General features: G+C 37.2%; 1 protein-coding gene across 4 annotated transcripts in view; it reads right to left on the bottom strand.

Moving 5' to 3' along the window:
- The window catches only part of COL14A1 (collagen type XIV alpha 1 chain), a 213906-nt gene that overhangs the window by 126732 nt on the left and 62280 nt on the right, over positions 1-24894 (bottom strand). For all 4 annotated transcript variants that reach the window (XM_023517768.1, XM_003782379.3, XM_023517769.1 and 1 more), the window contains exons 6-14: positions 21622-21777; positions 20678-20797; positions 18559-18723; positions 14026-14187; positions 7270-7421; positions 6028-6157; positions 4452-4597; positions 1803-1932; positions 276-415 (exon numbers count right to left, since the gene is read on the bottom strand). In XM_023517768.1, the coding sequence (XP_023373536.1) occupies positions 276-415; positions 1803-1932; positions 4452-4597; positions 6028-6157; positions 7270-7421; positions 14026-14187; positions 18559-18723; positions 20678-20797; positions 21622-21777 (1301 nt within the window). The remainder of the gene's footprint in view (positions 1-275; positions 416-1802; positions 1933-4451; positions 4598-6027; positions 6158-7269; positions 7422-14025; positions 14188-18558; positions 18724-20677; positions 20798-21621; positions 21778-24894) is intronic.

Here is a 24894-nt window from a genome sequence, read left to right on the forward strand (position 1 = left end):
ACCCCAGCTGTGCTGCCTTCCCAGTCCAGGCACCACACACCTGAGCAGAGAAGCCACTGAGATAAAGCCAGTCCCAACCACTATCTGGCTATAACCTCACAAGTGACCCTCCCAGCACTCATATCCAATTCTCAATTCTTGACCCACTGAGACTATGACAGAAAATAAGTAACTGGTATTGTTTCAAGCCAGTAGGCTTTGAGGTAGTTGGCTATGCAGCCACAAGTAACTACCACACACCACCTGAAAAATATTCCTGACGCTCCACAACATACCTCATTGATTTCAGTGCCATCGGCAGTGTTATACACAATTCGGTAACCGCTGACCTTTCTTGAAGTTGGGTCCCAGCTTAATCGAGCACTGTTAGAGCCAACATTGGAGATTCTCAGGTTTCGTGGTGGACTTAAAGGCACTTGACCACAAGTGGAAGAGAAAATAATTAAAATTTCAGAATAATTACATGTGTCAAAGAAAAACAGCAGCCCAAACTATGTACATAGGAAAGAGGTCACCCAGAGAATAACTGATAACTCTGAAATAACCAGTGATTTTTCTCCTAAAAATGAATAATATTCTCTATTAACAAAGAAAACAAGTTTCTCTTGTAGAGACTGAACAGTAGTAATAAGACACACCTGCTTAGGAATAATTGCGATTGAGGTAAATTGTCTATGCCTATCATTACAGCTGGATATTAATAAGAAGCCTAATGAATCAAAAACAGGAACATCTGAAGTCAAATCTTAGCTCCCCCACCATGCGCCTCTGGCAAAGCCACTTCACTGCTCAGCTCCACCATCTCCCGTGTGTAAAACCAGGAGGTGCCCATCTGCCAGCTCCACGTGTGTATCTATGAGCCATCCCAACTTAACTATCTCCTCCTCATTCAGTCCTTCCCTTTGAGCAAATGGAAACTCTAGGCTTCCTGTCACTCAGCCCCAAGCCCTTGGAGTCATTCTGTACTCCTCTTTATCTCACGACCCACTTCCAATTCATCATCAAATCCTCCCATGTTTACCCAGATATGACCCCCACTGCTCCCAGGTTGGTGAAAGCCACTATCTCCTCTGGGCTTGGATTTCTGCCATGGTCTCCCAGCCGACATCCTGGCTTCCATCTTCCCCCCATAACTATTCTTTAATGAATCCCTAGAATGCCCCTTTAAAAACATAAGCCAAATCATTTCACTCCTATGCATAATACTTTCCAAGTGGCTCCCTATATCCTGAGAGTAAATCCACATTTCTTACAATGGTTTTTATGGCCCTCTGTAACTGGTCCCCTGCCATCTCTCTGCCCTTATCTCCTGCTACTCTGACCCTTGTTCATGCTGTCACTGGAACCTGCCAAGCATGCTGAGTGCTTTCTGTACTAACTCTTCTATCAACCACATGCTGGAAGATTGTGACAAATTTGAAAAAGTTCCATGGCTTGCCCTTTGTCACCCAGCTAAAATACGGGTTGAGCTAGGATTCTTATTTTGGCTGCTCTGATTCTACAGCTTATGCTCTTCCTTCTTTATGCTGACCCAGCATTTGGATTCAGACAAAGAAAGATACAGGTGGGATTATCTGGAGGATGCTAAAATTCAGTTCTAGCATCCATATCACTCATACAAGATTGAAAAAATAAAGAAAAGAGTGAAATATGTGACTTTCCCTAAATAAAATATATGATTTCTCGTTATCATTAGCTGCTAAGAGGTTTCAACCTAAGCTATCATAGTAGTTCCAATTCAGAATGCCAACACTTATTGGGCTTCTATGACACCATTTCATCTGAGCGACTGTACTGCTCACATGTTGTTTCTTGTCCTGTAACAGGATCGCTGGCCTCTTCTCCAAACATGGCATAAACCGTGACTGTGTATTCTGTATTGGGCAACAGCTCACTCAGTTCAATATCTGTGTGGGTGTCTCCAATTTTCATCTGAAAAGAACGTATGTGATTAGATCACTTGCCATTGGGTATTATTCATGCAGATCTGAACTGCATAAAGGTGAGGCTTCAGGGGATAAGACTTTGTGTCTCCTCACGGTCCCTTCATCAAACAGACTTCAGTCATCATTTTTTAATTGTCTCGTGTTATTCTGTATTAGGAACAGATCCTGTGGAACCATATAAAACTGAAAGTACCCATGTGTGCTGTGTTAGGATAACTCTTTACATCTGGACAAACAGCAACTGCAGCCAGAATGACAGTGTTTAGTATACTACGTACGGTGCCCGGGGGACTGGGGAGGGGGTGGCTTTGAATCAGAAACATTCTCTAGAGAGTGTGAGCTTCATGCCAGTGTGCTGGAGGCAGGGCCAGTGGACATCATTCACTATTGGCTAATTCTAACCAGTTCCCTGGCTGGGTGCCCAGTTTGTGCTTCCAGCTCCACTGAGCTGGGCCAGTCTTGCCTCTGCATTCAACAGGGGCCTGTCCAGCTGGAGTTTGAGGCCCTTCTAGTATTCAGAAGAGACAAACCCACCTTGACACCTTACTTGGCAATTTGCTTTCTGATTGCAGGATAACCCTCCCTGACCCTTGGATTCAGTCAGGCTAGCCAACATTCACAGTGGAGTGATAACGGAGTGACAGGATACTTTTATGTTTGGGAAGGGAAAAAAAAAAAACCTCCCCAGATGCTCTGCAGTTCACTGTCAGTTAACGTTTTTAATTTTGAAATATCTTAACATAAATATAGAACACAAACATTTAGAAAACTATACACATATAATACTCCCGATGTATTCACTACTCAAATTTAATATCAAAATATTGTCATGCTGACTTCAGAATTTATTTTTAAAAAGAACTGACATACTCCAATGAACCGAGTTCTTTCCCATTCTGTCCGTTCACCCTCTCTACCTGCGGCTGATCTCAGTGCTCTGTGTTTGTACGTCTGCACAGGCACATACGCATCTGTAAACAATAGATGGTCCCGTGTGTGTGACAATGCACATTAGGAAACCACAGCCACACAATCATTTTATAATTTATTTTTTCTCTGTCAATCTTATGGCTCAAGATTTACCTGTGTTAATTCACAAGCACAGAGTTGACATTATTAATTCCTGTTTGGGTGCTTTTGTATAAATATCCCACTATTTTCCATTCCTCTATTGACAAGCATTAGTTATTCACAATGTTTTATTTTGACCAAGTACCTGCATAGATGTTTCCAAACATAGTATATATCTCTAACAACATGAAATACTTCAGAATATTCTCCAAAGTAGCTGTGCTAATTTGCACGCTCACCAGCAGTACGGGAGTGGTTTTCCCACACGCTCACTAATACAAGTTATTATCAAACCTTACAATGGTGCTTTTGTGTTTGTTTGTTTGTTTGTTTTTACTAATGTGTTGGTTATAAACTAGTATTCCTTTAACTTTGATTTTTCTCTTCGGGAGAGGCTGAGAATCTTTTCAGCAACATTTTAAAGTCTCTCGTCTGCCAAAATAACTTAGACCAACTTTAAATACAAATAGGCAAAAACCGGAAAGAAGAAGAAGAAGAAGTAATAAGAAATGCATGTCACTAATGCTCTATTCTTGACACTATGTTTTTGACCTTAAATATTTAGGTCATCAGCAGCAGGTTTTAGACAATGTTAGAGAACCAAGTTCCAAACTGCCTCGCTATTCACTCCACCTGCATCGTCAAGACACTTCCAAGCTGCAGAGACACTTCCTCCTCATTCTGTAAATGTCTGTTTTATAGCTATTGTCCCTATAAAATAAAATGAGGACTAAATCATTTGAAAGTCAAAGGTTCATCATTGAGAATGGAATAAATTCAAAAATTCACATTAATGAGATACAATTGTCTATCTCTCAAATGACTAAGAAAAAAATTAATTCGTGTATATTCATGTACATGGGGGAAACACTTATGAACTACACATAGGAAAATAAATTATGTAAAATTTCTCTAGAACTATTTGTTAAAACCAAATATAAGCCTCAACAACTGTCATACCTTTTGGGAAAAAAAAACAAAACTATTTCTAGGAATTTATTCTGAGAAAATAATCAAATAATCATGCAAAGATGTATGTTAGGAATATTCGCCAAAGCATTATTTATACAATAATGTCTAATAACACAAAAGTCATTAAACATTACCTGTTCAGACCAACAGTGGAAGACTATGCCTGTATAAAATGACTGTATTAAGATATTCTTCAAAGGCATGGAAAAATATTCCCAAGAAATAAAATGAAAATAGTAGCCACCAAACCATTTCCATTTGTGGTACTAAAAATACACTGACAAAGATTGTTAAATAAAGGTTAACAAGGGCTATCTCCAGGTGGTAGGATTACAAGGTATTTTTTTTCTTTTTGCTAATTTGAATTTTCTAAATTTTTTATATGTGACAATTTTACAGTAAAGAAAATTTAGTCTGTGGAAGTCAGAGATTCTGGGAGTCAAGTAGGTAGCAGGCAGTTACCTCTTTTTCATCCCCAGCCACACCCTCTGTTAGAGGAGCGTAAAGGATCAGGTATCCTGAGGCCCCTGGTACTGGGTCCCATCTGACCCGCAAACTGTTCTCAGTCACGTCGTACAGTTCAAGGTCGGATGCCATGGGCAAAGCAACTGCAAGAGGAAACATTTTTGTAAATGTCCAGTTGTTTGTAAGTATCCTGAGAAAATGGAATAATCAAGAAATAAGACTGACCATATGTGAAGGGTAGAGAGAAAGAGATGAAGGATAAATTGCACAGGCTTAAACAGGATCATTGAAAAACAAGACCCATTATTGGTTCTAGGCCCTTCGTAATGTGGCCCTGTCTACTCTTCCAATGCAATGTCAAGTTCAGGACTTTGCTCACACTTGCAGCTCCTTGTATGCACTTCTTCTGGAGTATCTGTGGCATGTCATTGCACTGATTGGTTTGCATGTTCTTGGTTTGCACGCCCTCCCTTTAGTAGACTAAAATATCTTGAAGGAAGAATTGTCCCTGAAATATTCCTGCACAATGAGGGCATGAACACTCACCTTATGGACTGTTGCCAGCAATAAATCCAACAATGTATACAGAATGATCTCCTAGCACCTGGCAGGTTGTTATGAGTTTACAATGCTATGGTGTGCACTGCTTACATTGTTACTGTTCTATCAGAGGCAGATTTTATTTTATTTTTTTTGAGACAGAGTCTCACTCCATTGCCCTGGTTAGAGTGTGGTGCATCATCTTACCTCACAGCAACCTCAAACACTTGGACTCAAGCAATCCTCTTGCCTCAGACTCCCAAGTAGTTGGGACTACAGGCACTGGCTATGATGCCTGGCTAATTTTCCTATTTTTAGTAGAGTCAGGGTTTCACTCTTGTTCAGACTGATCTCAAACCCTTGAGACCACCCTGCGCTCAAGGGATCCACCAAATTTATTAAATCAAGTTTTAAATAGTAACTCACCTAATGTCTCTGGTTGACATAGTGAGACCCTGGCTCTAAACACGCAAACAAACAAAACAAGACTATCTCTTCCCATGATTCTCAACTCTCTGTGTGTGTACATGTATATTGTGCGTGCTATCATATGTGTGTTATTATGATCATCCCCAGGAAAGGAATTATTAGTATCCCGAAGCTTGTTTTAATTACAATGATATGAAAATCAAGGTAACAATGAAAATAGAGGTAACGTAATTTTCTTGGTCTTCTACAGGACAGGAGCTCCTTCTCTACCGCTACTGATCAATTCAAGCACAGTTGTCAATGCATAGTAGGCATTTACTAAATATTTGTTTGATAAATGAATGAATACATTTTGTACCCTTCGTCACCAAGATTGCCCTCTCTTCAACAGGCCAGAGATTTATAACAGCCTTCTCAACACATCACACCTGCAAAACTGCTGCTCTTGCATGGACCAGTACCACATACAGCATGATGGCTATTTTCTATGAATTTGATTCAGGATATCCATCAGTGCAATCTAAGTACAATTCCCATTTAGGAAAGGCCAGCTAAGCAGCATTCTACAAACTAACGTAGGAGTTAGGTGGGATTAAATACGTACGTGTGGTTTCAGTTCCCCGCAGGCCTTCACTAGCAGTGTGGGCAAACACTGCAAAGACCGCTATCTGATATTCAGTTAAAGACATCAAGTTTTTCAACACTATGGAAGACACGCTTCCATCCACCACCACCTGTTTAAAGAACAGTTTAAGGTATGAGAATATGGACTATCTTACATGCACTATTGAAATAAAAAGGCAAAAATACTATGTCTTCAGCAAGAACATTTATTATTTTCTTATTCATGCCACATGCTCTTGTCACAGTGGCAGTCAACTGTCTGTGAATTCCTACATGAACTGCTATACCTTTTATGGAATGTGTTCAAAAATTTCTTATTAATTCAAAGCTAACAGAAATTGTGCCATGTCTAGGCTAATTATTATCCTCTCCACATATACTTAATAATAGTAGATATGATTTTTTCATGAAGCTTTAGGAATCATTTAAAAGGCTTATTAGTTATGAAAAAGATAGAACCATTGGAAGCACTCTGATTTTTTTTTGTCCAAATGATTTCAAACCCCATGATCTACTTCTGTAACACTTAAAAACTACCCAAACCCCGGCCATATTACATGAGAAAATTATGAAACATGTCAAGATCAGAGGTTAGAACAACAAAAGGAAGGGGTATTTCATCATGTTTTAACATGTTCGCTGTGAATTGCTGTATCAAAGGTAGGAAACGGGAAGGATCCAATCATCTGGCAAAAGGTGTTCCCCTCTGTGTTAGGCAAACCATAAATAAACTGGCCACAGACGCTTTATTATGGCTTTTCCATTGCACTAATCTTTAAAAATGTCCAGGAAACTCCAAACCCTGGAAGACTAGTCCATTATGTGACCACATAACTTGGAACAGAAAGACTTCACTAAGATAGAAAGCTCAGACCACAAAGTAGAAAGAATGCACAAAAGCAAAAGGAGTCCTGACTGGATAATTAGTTATGAACACTCTGTGCTTTAGAAGCCGTTCATTTTAAGAAGAAACAAAGGTTGAGTTAGAAATGCATGCCTAACCAGTTCTGACGCTTATTGGATGGAGAAATGAGAGAAAAAGATGGAAAAGCCATAACCCAGAGAGACAAATGAACAATGTGGAAATGTACTTCAGTCAAATTATTTAAAATATTTGTGACAGAGTCATGACCTTATATATAACATTTCTGGCTTGTTCTCACTTCTGTATAAGACCTGAGAGAATGAAAAGAATGGTTTGAAAATCCTATCTCCTGATTACCTCGTCTGGTTTTCCACCTCTGGTAGGATGGTACACAACTCTGTATTTTTCCACTTTTCCTGGGGCATGAGTCCAGTTAACCATAAAGCTTCTGGCAGTGACTTCAGAAGTCATCAACTCTGTAGGTGGCCCAATGGTGGCAAAGGCTGAGGCTAAATTAAAGCAACACATCAAATAAACATCTTTCCCAAAGTTATTTCTTATGAACCTAACAAATTCCATTGGTCAAAAATGGCTATTGATTTCATGTTGCCTCTAACATTTCCATCTTTAGACAACCATTCTGTTATTCATTCTTGCATTTGTTCATTCAGACATTTAAGTGTCTATTAGGTACCAGACACTATGTTAAGGTCTGATTACACAAACTTAAGTAAGACATAGTACTTGACTCCAAGAAACTTTCTTCAATTAAAGAAATTGTTAAAAAAAAAAAAAAAATGAACTGAGCTCGTGTGTATCTAAAGGTACTCTTCTGAGCTCATTCAAAGTATTATCTCAATTAATTCTACATAGTTACTATTATTGTTCACATTTTGTAGGTGAGAGGTCCAAGGCACAATGAAGTGAAATATATGACCAAGGTCTTACGATTAGTATCAGAGCTGAGATTGATATCTGGACTTCTTCACACAAAACCCTGTGTTTTTAAGCATCAGGGGATATAGCCTCCACACTGAAGAATTCAATAAACACTGATATCTAAAAATAAAAAACAGAAGAAAAAGCAGCTAACATATACTGAATGTTTGTAGTGAGATAGATGCTATGGAAGCATTTTGTGTATATTATAGACCTGTTAAAACACATAACGCTGTAAAGATTTGGGGCACGTGCAATCTGAGTAGAGAGGAAATACGATGTAAAAATGACATAAAGAGGTTGCACTTAAGGATTTACCACCTGTCGGGGCACTTGATGCAAAGGGACTTGAACAATCACAATTATGAAAAGTATCGTTTTGATCACTAACTATAACAGGAACTGTATCATATGCTTTGTCATCAATCACATGTAGAGTATTTTTGTAGAAAAAGTGAAGCTCTGAAGTATTCTTACTCCAGAGCTCAGAAAACTCTGTTCAGGATCCTACTGCTTGAATGGCCACTCTAGCCTCCAAGAGATCTGGTTCAGGAAAGGGAGATGACAGAAGAGAGAAGGACGTGTGGCCCAATAGAGCCATTTCACACTCCTGGATACAACAGAGACAAGGCACAAAACCAGATTCTTCACAGAGAACTTGGATACTACTGCCCTCTTCTCAGATTACATCTCTATAAACCAGGTATAATCTGCAGACCAATAATATTGTGAGGGCCAAGAGTAAAAAATTCCATGATAAATTTTACTCCCAAATAGATAGACATACTACCAAGACAGGAAATTTTAGAAAATAACTGCTTTACTCTAGACAAAGACAAAAAAAAAAAATCCAAAAAACCCCAGTGTCCTCACCTTCACCTATACCAGCAAATACCAAGTGAGGAGTCAAAACTTCTACCCTTTCTTGGCTATACTGGGGTGCCCCAATATCCATGACTACCTCCTTGCCCAGGTCAGGGTGCTGAAATAGAAGATCAAATAGGGAAGAGATACTCTTGCCCAACAGGTGGCAGTGAACCCTTCTCCTGTCAGCTCGCTCTGTGATGATATCAGTAGAGACCACTTGAAGAGCCTTCTTGGGCCCCTCACCCCACCTGGAAGTAATGAGGTGCCACTCCACCTCACTCAGTGATGGTGTCAGGGGAGACCTAGTGGCAAGTCAAGACTTGCCCCACTGCCCAGCAGTAAGGAGGCCACGGAAGGGACAGTACTAAAGGCCTCCTTCTCCTCTCAGAGGGTGGCATTAGTTGAAGCCTAGTGAATAAACTTTCTCCCCCAAGGATGCTAAAGGAGACCAAATCAGTAACTTGGAGTTCTACCTTTACCAAGCAAAAATGAGGCAGTGCTTCCCTTTCCCCTGCCAGGGTGAATCAGAAGAAGACAGTTTTAAATCAGAAGGTGCAGCCATCAGAAAATTACTTTCAATGCATAATTATAAATACAATTCAAATGAATAAAAAATAAAAATTCTCTACAAAGAAATAGAAACCCTTAACAAAGAAGTAGAAGATATAAGGAAAAAAACAAGTGAAACTTGAAAGCAGAATGGAGTGGACAGAGGGAAGAATCAGTGAACTTGATAGACAGATGACAGAAATGACCTGAACTGAACAACAGAGAGAAAATAGACTTAAAAAAATTTAACTGAGCCTCAAAGACACGTGAGATCATAACAAAATATTTAAAATTCATATCATCAGAGTTTTAGAAGGAGAAAAGAAACAAGTCAGGCCTGGAAAAGTACTTGAAGAAATAATGCCTGAAAATTTCCCAAATTTGACAAAGCACATAAATTATAGATTCAATAAAATAAAGGTACCCCAAGCAAGATAGGCCACAAAAATTCACACCAAGACACACTATAGTCAAACTTCTGAAAACTAAATACAAACACAAAAATTTTAAAAGCCATGAAGGAGAAATGACATCTCACCTACACATGGAAAACAGTCTAAATGATGGAAGATTTCTCATCAGAAGGCACAGAGGCCAGAAGAATGTGGAACAACATTTTTCAAGTGTTAAATTAAAGAATAGTCAAACCAGTATCCTATATCCAGCAAAAATCTCTTTGAATTTTTTAAAATTGAGATGGGGTCTAGCTATACTGCCCAGGCTGGTGGGACTACAGGTGCACACCACTGCATCTCAGTCTCTGGTTATTTTTGTTTTTCTGTTTTTAATTTCATTGATTTCTGCTCCTTTTTAATTGATATCTTACTTTTTCTGATTTTATTTCACTTATACTATTCTGTTAATAGATTCTAAATTCTAGATGGGAACTTAGATTATTGCTTTGAGAAATTTTCTCAAGAATGAAGGGAAAAATCAAGACATTCCCATATGAAGGAAACCTAAATTTTTTTGTCACCTAGAGATCTACCCTAAAAGAATGAATAAAGAAGTTTCTCTATATGGAAATAAACTGACAAAAAAAAAAAAAAAAAGAAATCTTCAAACTTCAGAAAAGAAGACAAAATAATAGAAAGCATATGAATAAGAGTAAATATAATTTTACTCTTTTTACTCATTTTATTTTAGTCATTTTATTTCTTCCCTTGAGTTTTCTAAATTATGTTTGATGATTAAAGCAAGAATTACAACACTTTCTCATATGTTTATAAATAGAAAAGAAACAGTTAAGGCAATTACATCATAAAAAGACATGAGAAAATAACTTAGGGGTAAGTAGGGTTTCTGCACTTCACTCCAACTAGTAAAATTTCAATGCCAACAGGCTGTGATAAGTTTTGTGTACATAAAATAATACCTACAGCAACTACTGAAAAAGCTGTGCAAACAGATTCACTAAAACACACTATGAATAAATCATAATGGAATTCTAAAAAATATTTGAGTAACCCACAGGAAAAAGGAAACAGAGAAATGAAACCCCGACTGGAAAATAAGTAAATGTTTTAAATTATAAGCTTAACTCAAACATATTAATAATTACATTAAATACAAATAGTCTAAGCATACCAACTAAAAGGGAAGGATTAGCATCGTGGATTTTAGAATATGCTATCTACATAAAATCTACTTTAAATATAATGATACAGGTAAGTTGAAAGTAGATCAATAAAAACAGTTATATCATATAAACATCAATCAAAAGAAAGCACCATAGGAGAGCCTGTATGAATATCAGATAAAGTAGATATCAGAACAAAGAAAATCACCAAGGAAAGAGAGGGATAGTGTATAATGATAAAGGGTTTATCCGGAAAATACGGCATCCTAAATGTGTGTATATACAACAACCACTGCAAAATATGTAAAGTAAAAATAGGTAGAACTAAAATAAGGTATAGACAAATCCATAGCTATAGGCAAAGAATATAATATCTCTTTCTTAAAAACCTGTAGGATAAATAGGCAGAAAAGTCACCAAAGATGTTGAGCTCAACAACACCATCAACCAATAAAATCAGGTTAACACTTAAAAGAACATGACCACAGCACATGACAACAGGAGAATACACATTCATTGAAAGCAACTACAGAGCATAATACCACATAAACCATATCCTGAGCCATAAAACAAACAGCAAGTTTAACACAATTGAAATTGCATAGAATATGTTCTGTGTTGACAATGAAATCAATAACAGAAAGATAACAGAAAAAGCTCCAAAAGCTTGCAAGTTAAACAACACATTCCTAACTGATCAATGGGTCAAGGAGTACACATCAAAAAAGATGATGAAATATTCTGAACTGAATTGAAATGGAAATACAACATACCAAAATTTGTGGAACACTTATATTAGAAAAGAAGAAATGTCTCAAATCAATAATCTAAGTTCCCACTTTGAATCTAGTATTGAAAATAGGAACAGCCAACAAAACTCAAAACCAGCAAAAGGAAGGAAATAATAAAAATATGAGCAAAAATCAATGAAATTAAACCCCCAAAAAAACAATAAAGAAAACCAATGAAACTAAGGAAGACCTGATTCTTGGAACAGTTCTTTTTTTTTTTTTTTTTTTTTTTTAAAAAAACAAACCACTAAGATTAAAAAAGAAAAAAAAAAAAAAAAGAGAGAAAAGACACAGATTCATAATAGTAGGAAGGAAACAGGATAGCTGCACACCCTGCCAACATAAAAGGAATTATAAGAAAATACTATGAATAACTCTACACACATAAATTCTTCAGGTTTGATAAAATGGACCAATTACTTAAAAAGCAGAAGCTTTCTCCCTACAATGGGGAATAATGCAAGCAAAATATTCATTAAACATAGTAATAGAAATTTTAGCCAGTGAAATAAGGCAATAAAAAAGGAAATAAAAGGTACAGAGATCAAACAGGAAGAAATCAAATTATCCCTATTTCTAGATGATATGATTCTCTACATAGAAAGTCTTCCAAAATTTAGAGAAAAATTCTTTGACTAATTAGTGAGTTCAAATTACCATGTCATAGTATACAAGATAAACAGACAAAACTGAATTGCATCTCTAGTCACCAGCAATGAATATGTGAACACTCAAATGAAAAATACAACACAACCAATATCACTCAAAATAAGATTAAATACTTAGGTGTAAATCTAACAAAACCTATATAGGATCTGTATCCCGAAAACTACAAAATGATGATGAAAAAAATCAAAGGATATCTAAATAAATGGCTAGATATACTATGTCCATGGATTAGAAGAATCAACATATTAAAAATGTCAATTCTCTTCAAATTGATATTTGATAAGTAATGTTTGATAATTGATTTAATGCAATTTCTATCAAAATCCCAATGAGATGTTTCACAGAACAAAGATTAATATTTAACAGCAAAATAAAGGAAGTAGCAGAGCAAAAACAATTTTTAAGTAAAATAATCAAGGGAAGTCAACTCTACCCATTTTCAGGATTTATTATATATCTACAGTACATCAAGACTGTATGATGTCAGAAAAGGTTTAGACACACAGACCCAATGGAACAGATTAGAAAATCCAGAAATAAAACCATACAATTAGGTCTAACTTATACTTGCCCAACAAAAAAAAAAAACTAACTAGAAAATGAACCCAAGATCTCAGCAGACATTTCACCAAAGAGTTATTACAGATGAAAAATACAGATGTGAAAAGACATTCAATTTCATTAGCCATAAGGAAAATAAAAATTAAAACCATATTGTTTTAACACTGCATACCTATCAGCGTGGCTAAAATAAAAAAATAGTTAACAACAACAAACATTGATGAGAATCCTGCATAGAAACTGGGTAGCTTATACAGCACTAGCAGGAATGCAAATGCTACAACCATTCTGGAAAATAGCTTGGGTATTTTCTTAATGAAAACTAAAATAAACTAAACATGCAACCAGGATACAATCTGATCATTATTCCAGAGAAATCAAAACTTACACTCGTATAAGAACCTACATATGAATATTCACTGGTGTTTTGTTCATAATAGCCGAAACCAAAACAACTCAGATGCCCGTCAGTGTGTGAATGAAGGTCAAACTGTGGTACGTCTGCACCATAGAATCTGACACTGCCATAGAAAGAAAAGGGCTGTTGACACATGCAACAACTCTGATGAATCTCAAGGGAATTGTCTGATATGAAAAAACAATCTCCAAAGGCTACATGCTATATAATTCCATTTACCTAATATAAAAAAAAAAAAACACTTAGAAATGGAGGACAAATTAGTGGTTGTCGGGGTTTAGAGGGAGGATGGGGGAGGATATAAGTGACAGTGACTATAAAAGGGCCACTGGAGTGTTCTTGTGGTGATGTCCCGTACCTTTCTGTAGCAATGACAATATCCTGCTCGTGATATTGTACTATAGTTTTGGAAGATGTTACTACAGGGAGAAGTTGATAAAGAACACATGGTCTCTCTATGTATTACTTCTTACAACTGTATTTTAGTATATAATTATCTCAAAATCAAACATTAAATTTTTTTAAGTATCTAAACATAATACTAGGGAGAGAATCGTCTAGTCATAATTAAGCATCCCTCCCCCCTGTCCAAAATAGCCTGCCAATGCACTCCTTTTCTGATGACTCAGATCTTAGAGAAAAAGGAGTCTTTAGGAAGCCAATGTGAAAAACAATCAGAACCTTCATAGTCCATGATAGAAGTTTGGGCACAGTGATGCTACCAGCCAGCTGACTTTTACCTTTAATCTCCTTATCCTGTTCTTCCACTCTAGAGCAGACAGTCCTGGTCAGACTCTCCACCACCGTGTGCATCAGGTCGAACTCGGCGACATTGTACACGTGAGTGCTGTCCGGTTCCGAGGCGATCTCCTGCAGTTCATTCAGATCTGCATTTTTCACCCCTTGCATAAAGGACAACAGGAAGAATGGTGACATTTATGCTTCATTGGAAAGAGCAAGAGCAGTGGGCCTGACCTGACCTGGTCGGTCTGCATTGCAGTCAAAGCCTCATCTACTACTTGGGTTTTTTTTTTTTCTTTTGACAAATGGTGAATATTTTATTTTATAAACGCACACGTGAAATGAAAAAAAATAGCTAAATCTTGTAGCTATTACATATAGAAAATGATAGCTCCGGTTCTAACAAATTATGCATGCAGAAAGAAAGCAAGAAAAGAGACCAACAAGAATATGAATGTATCACTGGTGAGATGACAGCCTGTGTCCTGATAAATGGCACCTGGGACCCCATCTGAGAGGCCCGTTCTCTTACTCTCCCTCCCATGATAGACTTGCATTCTTGAACTTGGTCAAAAGCATCCCTCCTTAAAGAGGGACATATGTGTAAGATTTTTTTCTTAAAATCAGCTTCAGAATCAATTAGATAGTAATCTTAACAGAAAGATGACTTTGAAACTAATTTCTGTCCTGCAGAAGCAATAGTAATTAAACTAGTGTTCTGAACTATCGAAGCTTCAGGTTTATACTTCCATGCAACAAGTTTAAATTAAGAAATACTCCTGAAACAATAATGTTATTTTTTATAGATAGCATTAAGCCAAATATACACATATATATGTGTGTGTGTATGTGTACGTGTGTGTGTGTGTGTGTGTGTGTGTGAGACATTCAACCAAAGAGAATGCTCAGGGAAAATTTATTTTTAACATTCTCAAATATAATTTGCTGTCTAGGAACCACAGCAATTTTGTTAATGCCAATAGAGAAGTTCTGATCCTTCCACAATATCTATTGAACTCTGACAGGTGAATCACATTGCTGGGTGTCCAGAATCCAGCAGGGAATTGAACAGGACAGAAAGCAGTGAATGCTAGTAGTCGGAGTGTGCTTCCTATGCCCAAAACACCACTGCAGGGGTCTTACAGATATTCACACATTTCATCCTCACAACCAATGCCATGAGTTTGGCCCTGTGATTCCACTCGATCAGCAGTTCTCAACCTTCCTAAGGCCACAATGTATTTTCATTGTTAAAAAGGGGTCGTGACCCACAGGTTGAGAACCACTGCACTTGATGATACTGCCTCTCAGAACATTTCATGTTAAAATGAGTAAACTTTTAGCAACAAAATTAGAAATAAAAAAAGGAGAGGCATAACAGTTAGGTTTTATACATGTGAAGGTATATATTTCTCTCCCCTAACTTCAGCAAAGAAGAAAGATTTCTTTCTAAATCCCTGTCATCTCAATTATCTGAGAGTTTTCAAAGAAGGTACTGTAGAAGGAAGAGCAATCACCTGGGGCCACATGAATTCCTCCTCAGATGCCTGGCCCTGCCAATTAAATGATCTTTCAACCTCAACATACTGAGCAACAAAGCATTCGTTGTCTCTGAACTATTTGCTTTGGGAGGTTGCAAGATAATAAATACTGCTGATTTCTAGGTAATTTTCAGAGAAGTCTAAATCACACCTGGGTGAATTCATTTAAAGTTTTATTTTAAAACTTATCCATTCATCATTCAAAAGAGCAGAGAATGGAGAGTAAATACATAAATTAATCCCCCATTAAAGTCTTCTGCAGAGATTTACTTTATTGGACAAAAGGATAAGAAAATAAAAAATAAACCTCTCGAATGTGTCTTGCCTAAAGGATTTCAACAGTAGCTTCTAAAGCACACAGTGGAATCAGTGTACCCCAGAGTGCATGCTGGAGCCATGGGCTTAGCGCCATTATGCTCTTCATGGCGTTCAGTTGACATCAACAAGTCTGGGCTCATATAACACTATCCTAGGAAAAATAGTCCCAAATCCATCTTCCTCTCACTCTTGCCCTCTTTTTTCCAAAAAAAAAAAAATAGTTTGACTGTTGCAACTGCATGGAAAAGGGGAGAAACAGTCATCATGACTTTGAAGGAATTTGTTTTGTAAGGATTTTGCCTTGGTCATCTTCGTGCCCTGACACCCACCACGATGCCTGGCACACTGTAAATATGCAAATTCTTCTTGAAAGAAGTATTCTAAAAACCACAATTTGAGCAGCAAATCTAAGAATGGTTCAGAGGAATTTTTTTCCCATTGATGACCCTGAAAGATGTGCTTTGAAACTTCAGGGTGAGAAATGTTAACGCCAAGCGAATTTGACTTAATTCCTAGGACCAAGTGCAGACTTATCTGTAGAACGGAAGCTACCATATGATTAAAGGCATTTCATTTATTGCCTATTTAAGTTCTAGGGGTGTGCTGGTAAATGCAGCAAATATTTAACCCAGACAGCTTTCTCCTCTGATTTGTATTGTCTACCAATTTCTGCAGATTAAATACCCCACTATGACTCTTTTCCAACTACCAAAGTGAGGTCACGGGACTCAGACTTGGGAAGAGTGGCTCTTGCTACCTGGTATGAACTAGCCACTGAGATGCCACCCCCTACATACAAAAGAATAAGGTTACAGTTTACCAAAATGAAGTTTGAACATAACACATTCTTGATTGTTTCCCCAGATTTCTTTGGCTCTTCCTTCAGTGAATAAAAAATAGCTTACTACAGGATAATACTTTTCCTTTATTGGAATAATATACTTCTCTTACTGTATATATTCCATAAGCATTTTGATTTTTAATACAAAGGGTAACAATGTTATCTTGGAAATCCCTTATTCAACTACCATTTACTAAACACTTGTTAAATGTCAAGCCCTGGGTTAAATGATCAAAATGAAAAGGTAGAGAATATACACTCTTAGCCTCTAACAACTGACTGTACAGAGATGCAGCGGGATAAAAAATGGAGTGGGAGAGAAGAACAAAGTTTCTGTAGCTTCTGTGGCTGTTCTCAGACAGTATTTGGCTTAACAATAGTGGGAAACAAGTTCTGAGAAAAACGACTGATCAGAAACAGCAACGTATAAAATCAGAAAACATTTTAGAATCTATCTCCAGGGGAAAGAACCGTACCAATGCACCTAGAAGAGGTAGTCCAGTGGGTTCACCAGGAGTTCTCAATCCTGGGGACTGTTTCTAAAGTACAGATCCCACCCCTTCTTCCTGTACATTTCCATTTATTAGGACTACATGTGAAACAGGACCCTGGACTATGAACTTCTTATGCTGGCATGCAGTGTACCACACCTAACTGGTATGTAATTCCAGAGAGTAGAAATCTCTCACGGACAGTTCATGAAAAGAAGATTGCAACATATTCTTAGTAAACACAGAGTGGTAAATGCTTTTTAATTAGACTAAAGATTGATAGCAAGAATAAATATGCAAACATAAAAAAACTATTCATAACAAGCAATTTTAAACATCTTCAGAACCCTGTTGAAGAACTTGCTGTGCCGTTTTGGTTTGTATTTCAGCATTGCTTGGGAACCAGGCATTTTTTCTGCTGAAAGATTGTTTCAGTCTCTACTAAACAGAAGCCCTTCCTGCTGCCAAAGAAAATGTGAACATTTCAATCAAGAGAAAAACTGCATCATGTAAATATTTTGTCGTTATGCCAAATGTAAGCCATGTATAATCTTTTGCACAAGAATCATACCTTGTAAAGAATTAGTTCCAAATAAGCAATATTGCAAATCTTGAACTTTATGTAGTAGCTGCAGGATTCTAATTCCTTGAAAATAATAAATTAGGTTCTCCCTATACTACCCTAACAAAGATAGCTATAAAGTGATCCTAAAGAGAAAGCCCTGACTTATATATATTTTTTATTTTATTGTTGCAGGTTCACCGTGGGTACAAGGAAAGTTTACACTGTTTGCATACGTTAGATAAAGTCCCGCTTATAATTATGTCCCATATACCATAACCCCCTACCCGTCTCCCTGCTCCCTCATTCCCCCACCCCTTATCTTGAATTGATTTGAGTTTTTCTCTTATGTGGATGTGTATTAGATCATCTACCGGCTTCATATTAGTATTGTATACATTGGATTCTTGCTTCTCCATTCTCATGATACTTTACTAAGAAGAATGTGTTTCAACTCCACCCAGGTTAATTCAAAAGATGTAAAGTCTCCCTCTTTTTTAATGGTTGAATAGTAAACATGCACCTTTATGCTTTTCACAATATTTTATGTATGACATCTCACCTCACAAGAGGGTCTCTATGGGATACGTGGCATTTAACTTCACTCGCATTTTAACTGAAAGGAAGCTGAGCTCAGGTCACTGGACAAGCTACAAGAGCCAGGACCAGAAGTGCTCAGGTCTCCTGGCTTTCAGTGAAGTGCACTTCCCCGTACACATTGTTTTAAGTGGTCGCACATCCATGCCTATAGCTGAAACAGTACCCTAGGGCACACATACCTATGGCAAACAGCTCTACACCAGAATCACGAAGGTTTCTAGAAGGTGGAATAATATCATCTTGGGATTTTCCATCTGTGATTAAAATGCCAATTTTGGATACTCCAGTCCTTGATCCTGCTTCTGGTTTAAAGCTATTTTCAAAAATGTAGTTCAAAGCAAGACCTGAGAGAAAACAAGGAAAAATAAACACAAACCCCAAACCAACCATCTCTAATAAAAAAGTCTTCTAATTCTGCAAAATGTAACCATAAGATGGGTAACGTATTGAGCTAAAAGAGTTTTTATTAGATGTGAACCTTCATTTTGACAATGACTTTGTCCTTGACAGATTTGATGAAAGGCTAGTTATCTATTAGAATGAAAGTAATTAGAATAAATGAAACTGCATCATTTCAGAAACTAGCATTTAAAGAACATAGAATTTGTGGCCAACAGATGTTAATAGGTCTTATATACAAGATCTAAACCAGGCGTCCTCAAACTATGGCCTGCGGGCCACATGCAGCCCATCTAGGACATTTATCTGGCCTGCCAGGTGTTTTTGCCGGCACTGCCTGTCCTACTTAGCAGCCAGCTCGTCCTGGGGCCCACACTCCAGCCCTCCAACGGTCTGAGGGACAGTGAATTGGCCCCCTGTTTAAAAAGTTTGAGGACTCCTGATCTAAACCTTTGTAACTGAGGATAAAGCAAGAATAACCATGCAGTAGAGATTGTCACAAAGTATCACAATACTTGCAATTTTGTTTCTAATGTTCTGAAGCACCAAAAATTCTCTCCCTATCTCTTTTCTCTTATTCTTTCTCTTGTAGGAGTAATGGGGACAGATCTAAAATCACAATCGTACTCTTGTCTTTTGAGTAGGACATTTTCCACTCAGAAAAAAATCAGACATGCTGCAATATTATTATAAGATTTGTGTTTAATAAATTTTTGCTACATTAATAAAAATGTCATTAGATTATCCTTCAAACTGGCACAGCAATTATCAGAATTACCTAAAAGTCAACAACGGCATATATATTATTTAAGCTGTATCATGTGCCTGTGGAAACAATACCAGTTGAGCATCCATTATGGGAAATGCCTGGGGCCAGAAGATTTTCAGATCTCAGAATTGGGTTTAGAGAGTTGGGAAGGATTTTGGAATATCTGCCTTATATTTACTGGTGAGTATCTCAAATCTGAAAATATCAAATCCAAAAAGCTCTAAGGGACATTTCCCATATGCATCATGTCATGTCAGTGCTCAGAAGTCCTGAGTTCTTAGGCTCAGGGTGCTCAAACTGTAGCCCGTGCTAAGGTTAAAATCTATACATGTACCTTGTGGTTGTGCCCTGGGTAATCATAATGTAAACAGTCCTACCTTCATCATTCACCAAAAATACTCGTCAGCCAAAGATGCACAGACCTTTCATGATAACTACTGATTGAAGAATAAAGGCAAAGAAAATATCTTCATCAAAAATAATAAGAAAAATATTTTAATTTAAATAACAGGGTGGGCTTGGTGCCTATAGCACAGTGGTTATGGCGGCAGCCACATACACGAGGCTGGCAGGTTCCAGCCCAGCCCAGGCCTGCTAAACAACAATGACAACTACAACCAAAAAATAGCCAGGCGTTGTGGCAGGCACCTATAGTCCCAGCTACTTGGGAGGCTGAGACAAGAGAATCTCTTAAGCCCAAGAGTTGGAGGTTGCTGTGAGTTGTGACGCCGTGGCACTCTACCCAGGGCAACAGCTTGAGACCCTGTCTCAAAAAATAAATAAATAAAAAATAACAGGGCGGAGCATGGCAGGAGAAGAAAAGCAGTGGAAAGAGATGGAGGAAATGAGCTGACCACCAGTGGGAAGCTACCCAAGCTGTTGGCCTCAGAACTGCTCCATTCCCTTCTAGCCCAACCAAGCCTTTCCTGGGACATCACCACCAGAAAGCAAAAGGAACAAGATGGCCAAATATTAACCCAATGCCAGGTATGGGGAAAGAGTTATTAAAGAATCTTAAGGGCTAGTTTGGTCAAAAACTACTATACTTACTCTCGCAAAGTAGCAAAATGGGGTAATACAATTATTCCTCAACGAGATACACTATTATAACATGAACTGAACAAACATACCAGTGAGTGTATTTCCTCCCTTGTATGGAAGGTTTCGGACAGCATCAATCACCTCGTCCTTTGTGTTGAAGGCATTCAAGTGCCACTCGATTCTGGGGTCACCACTGTACTGTGCAAGACCTGAGGAAGCAAGGTAAGAACCCCCCCGAAATAATGAGTTACTCAAACATCTGGTAGATTATACACGGAACTAGAATGAATAAGGGCTCAATCATGGCAATGTTTGTCTTAGACTGGCCATATATTTTCAAAAAAAGACTTCCTAAGGTTAATTAAAGGAATTGAGTAGGGTATATGTGAGGGTTGAGGGAATATACAAATTTTCTAGCCATTCAGAAGTGAGCATCTGATTAGGTTCTTGGCATGTTTTTTAAAGCCTGATTATATTTATAGATAAAAAGCCCAGATTTATTTGTTGTTGTTTTTTATTCTCAAAGGAGTGATTTTCCTTAATGACTATTTAAAAGTTAAACTGTGAAACTTTATAAAACATTTATTATTTTCATTGTTTATAACATTGCTCCAAGATTTATAACTTTTTTTTCTGCCTTTTATCTGAGCTAGAATTAATTTGGCAAAGACTATTTTGTACTACAAAACTATCTCAAAATTTCTTGGTCCAGTTTTACCCTGGATTCAGTTGTTACTTTTAAATAAAAAGTGCTATGTGATCAACACTTGAACCAACTATAACTTTAAAAGTTTTATTATTATTAACTGTGATTTGACTTTTCAGAAAATTAAAATGTGTTCAATAATTAACTGAATGACAGTGTCATAGCAAAAACTAGTAGGAATATATAATGATTCAAATGTGCACTTTTGGGAACATGTGTATCCTAAAATTCTGCATCACTTTGTAAAGAACTTTTAAAATGTCCTTAAAAGCTTCTCGCAATTTTACATGGACAGCTGACGGCTGGAGTTGATAATAGGAAATGTACCGATTCGTGTCTTCTCTGAGCCCACGTCAAATGCTGTAACCAGGTTTTCCAAGAAGAGACGAACCAGTCTGAAGTTGAATCTTCCAATACTCCATGACCCATCAACCAGTATTACAATGTCAGCAATGGCTGGAGTTTCACAGAAAAATTTCACTTCTGCAAAGACAACCCAGAAAAACACATGTATTACCGCTGGAAGTTCTAAGAGAGAGTCTATTTTAACATCTTTGAGATAACTTCGTGCTAAGAATACAAAAGCGTTCCCATTAAAGCAGCCATCTTTTTACAACCTTTCCCTTAAATGCATTTTACTAGGAAAAAAAAAATTGTGGTAATGGTTGGCAATAGAGCCAGTGTTCTGGAAATAGTTAGGAAAATACTGGCAGGTTCACACCATCCTGGCAACTCAGTCTCCCGCGTATTTTAGAAAGTAGCATCGGTGCAGAATCATCCAGCATTGGGCTCTCGCCTGCAGATTCTTTCCAGGAAAGGTCTTAGTAACATCAGTGTGTGCCAGTCTGCAGAGAAGATGGCCAGAAGGCAGAAAGGCGCTCTCCTTAGACTAGAGGAAGGGATAGAGGGGAAATATGGACTTGCTAAATATAAGGAAAAGTCGGGGCCACATATCTAATCTAAGGGCACACAGGGTTTGCTAAAGTAGAAAGGGTTTTTGAAAGAAGATAATTGGAAAAACACCCAAGAGTTTCCTCAAATTCAATTTTTTTTGCATGTTTTATCTATATAGTGACAATAAGATTTTGTCCCTAATGACCATTTAAGTCATTGATTTTTTAAATAGCTCAATTAAGACCTAGGATAAAGATCCAGAAAAGGATGCCCAGTGGCCAGAGGGGCGGCGCCCACGCTGCCCCATCAGGGGAGCTCCCCACTCATCTGCAGTGACAAAGGGGAAGATGCTGAGGGCAGATGGCTCAGCCTTTACAAGAAAGGAGGACACTGCCTAATCGAGGCTTGAGTCTGTGCTTGACTGGGGGAAATCACCATTTCTATTCACAAAGAGACAAGATAGTGGAATATTCTTAAAGCATTTCATAAATCCTTAAAAATGTCACAGTACGCTTAAAACTTTTAGTAGCACTCAAGTTTAGTAGCACTAAAACATAACCACTCTAGCGGGTGCGTCTAAAGGACTCTTAACTGAGCTGAATTTTTATATTAGGACTGAAGATTATGAAATGTGTGCGTATGTTGAGTATGTGAGTTCCTCGAATGCATTTTAACCTCTTGCTGGCCCAGAAAATCATTACTTGTTTCTGAATATTAAAATGGCAATAAAATAATCTTTGAAATATAATTTATATGATTAAAAGCAAACATACAAGTATTCACATACAAATTCAATGTTTTTACCTGAAAAAAAAAAAAAACATATTTAACTACGATAGGTGGCAAAGGCAGTTTACTGTATGTGTCTCTGCACTAACCGGGCCACATTTTGCTGAAAGGATTTTGATTTTTTTCCAGATATAAATATTCATGGAATACCTAGATGCTTTTACCAGATGGGGAAAAATGTATTTGCCAGTGAAATACTTCAATCTTCATTATGGAAGCAGAAGAGTACAACTCGATCCCAGGTTTATAAACACTACACAGCTAGGGGCTTTGTATTTGGGAGTTGGCCCTACTGTACCATACTGAAAAGGTCTGAAGTGCAATACAGCAAAAAGTCATGGGATAGAAATTAATTTGCCTTTTGGATATAACCAGGGAAAACTAAAGTCTGATTAAGCTTCAAGAAACTATTTCACGAAGTTTTTAGGAAGAAAACTTACTCTCAAATGGAATAGTGCTTTTCCTTCCAAAACTACTGGGGGAGGGGGGATGATTTAACTTTTCAATTAATTATTTGGGGATGATACAGAAAGGACCTTAGGAAGGGAACATTTTATACTTATTTAAAATAGCAAGAAGGAAACTGGTATTTTCTGCTTTAAAAAATCATTTCCATCAGAAATGGTCTGTTTCTTTTGCTCTTTCAAGTAGTAAATAACTTGGAGATATAACTTTGGCTAAGCAAGACATAAAATTAACAGACCACACATCGAACGATTCATAACTTTGCTAAAATTTTAGGAGTTGGTCATCAAAAGACACCTTAGAGAAAATAAAAAGATAAGCTACGCCTTGAGAAGACGTATACAATATAAAACACTGGAAAGAATTAGCGTCAAAAGTAGATGAGGAATCATGAACAGGCGTTGCAGAGAACAGAAAATCTATATCATAAATCAGTGAGTGAAGAGACGTTTAACTATATCAGTAACTACAGAAATAAAAAAACATGATCCCCATGAAATACTACTTTTACTCATTCAATTAGCAAAAACTAATGCCTAAGAACGTGTGTGATTGCTCCAAAGGTGACAAAACACTTGAGTATCTACTTAGCAAAACTAGTACAGGATCGCTGTGCTGAAAAATTACAAAATTGATAAGTAAAACCAGCAACTTAAATAAATGGATGGGAAGACTCAACATAGCAAAGATATCTGTTATTTCCAAATTGATCAATAGGTGTAATATGATCCCAATCTAAATCCCAGAAATGTTTTCATAGACATAAACAAGCTTATTCTAAAATCTAATTAGAAATATCAGTCCCTAGAATAGTTAAAACAATCATGACAAAGATAAAGAAAGAATAAAGAAATCACTTTACCTGATATTAAACCTGCTATGTAGTTACAGTTATCGATATAACATGATATTTTTGAGGAATAGACTTATTCCTCAAATGGAAAAGAACAGAAAATGCAAAAATAGATGCACACATCTATGCTCAATTTATTTTAGACAAATATGTAAGAACACTTCAACAAATGGTGCTGGAAAAAGTAGACATCCATGAGCAACAACACCAACAAAGACTGTTAGCCTAAACTTCACGCTTCACATCGAAATTAATTAAAAATGGACCATGGACTTAAGTGCAAATAATAAAACTGTAAAACTTTTAGAAAAAAAAATCAGAAAATCTTTGGAATTTAGGGCCTAGCAAAGATTTCTTAGAGTAGACACCAAAAGCACAGCCCATTAAAGGAAAAGCTGACAGATGGGACCTCATCAAAATGACATATTTTTGTTCTGCAAAAGGTCATATGAAGAAATTGAAAAGACGAGCTGCAGATTGGGAGAACTATTTGTAAACCATACACTCAACAAAGGACGAGTATCAAAAATTCCCAAAGAACTCTCAAAACTGACTAGTAAAGAAATATCAAATTAGGAAATGAGCAAATGCAAAAATAG

The sequence above is a fragment of the Otolemur garnettii genome, unplaced genomic scaffold (genome assembly GCF_000181295.1).
Source record: "Otolemur garnettii isolate 467f Iridium unplaced genomic scaffold, OtoGar3 scaffold00004, whole genome shotgun sequence".
NCBI classification, from domain to species: Eukaryota; Metazoa; Chordata; class Mammalia; order Primates; family Galagidae; genus Otolemur; species Otolemur garnettii.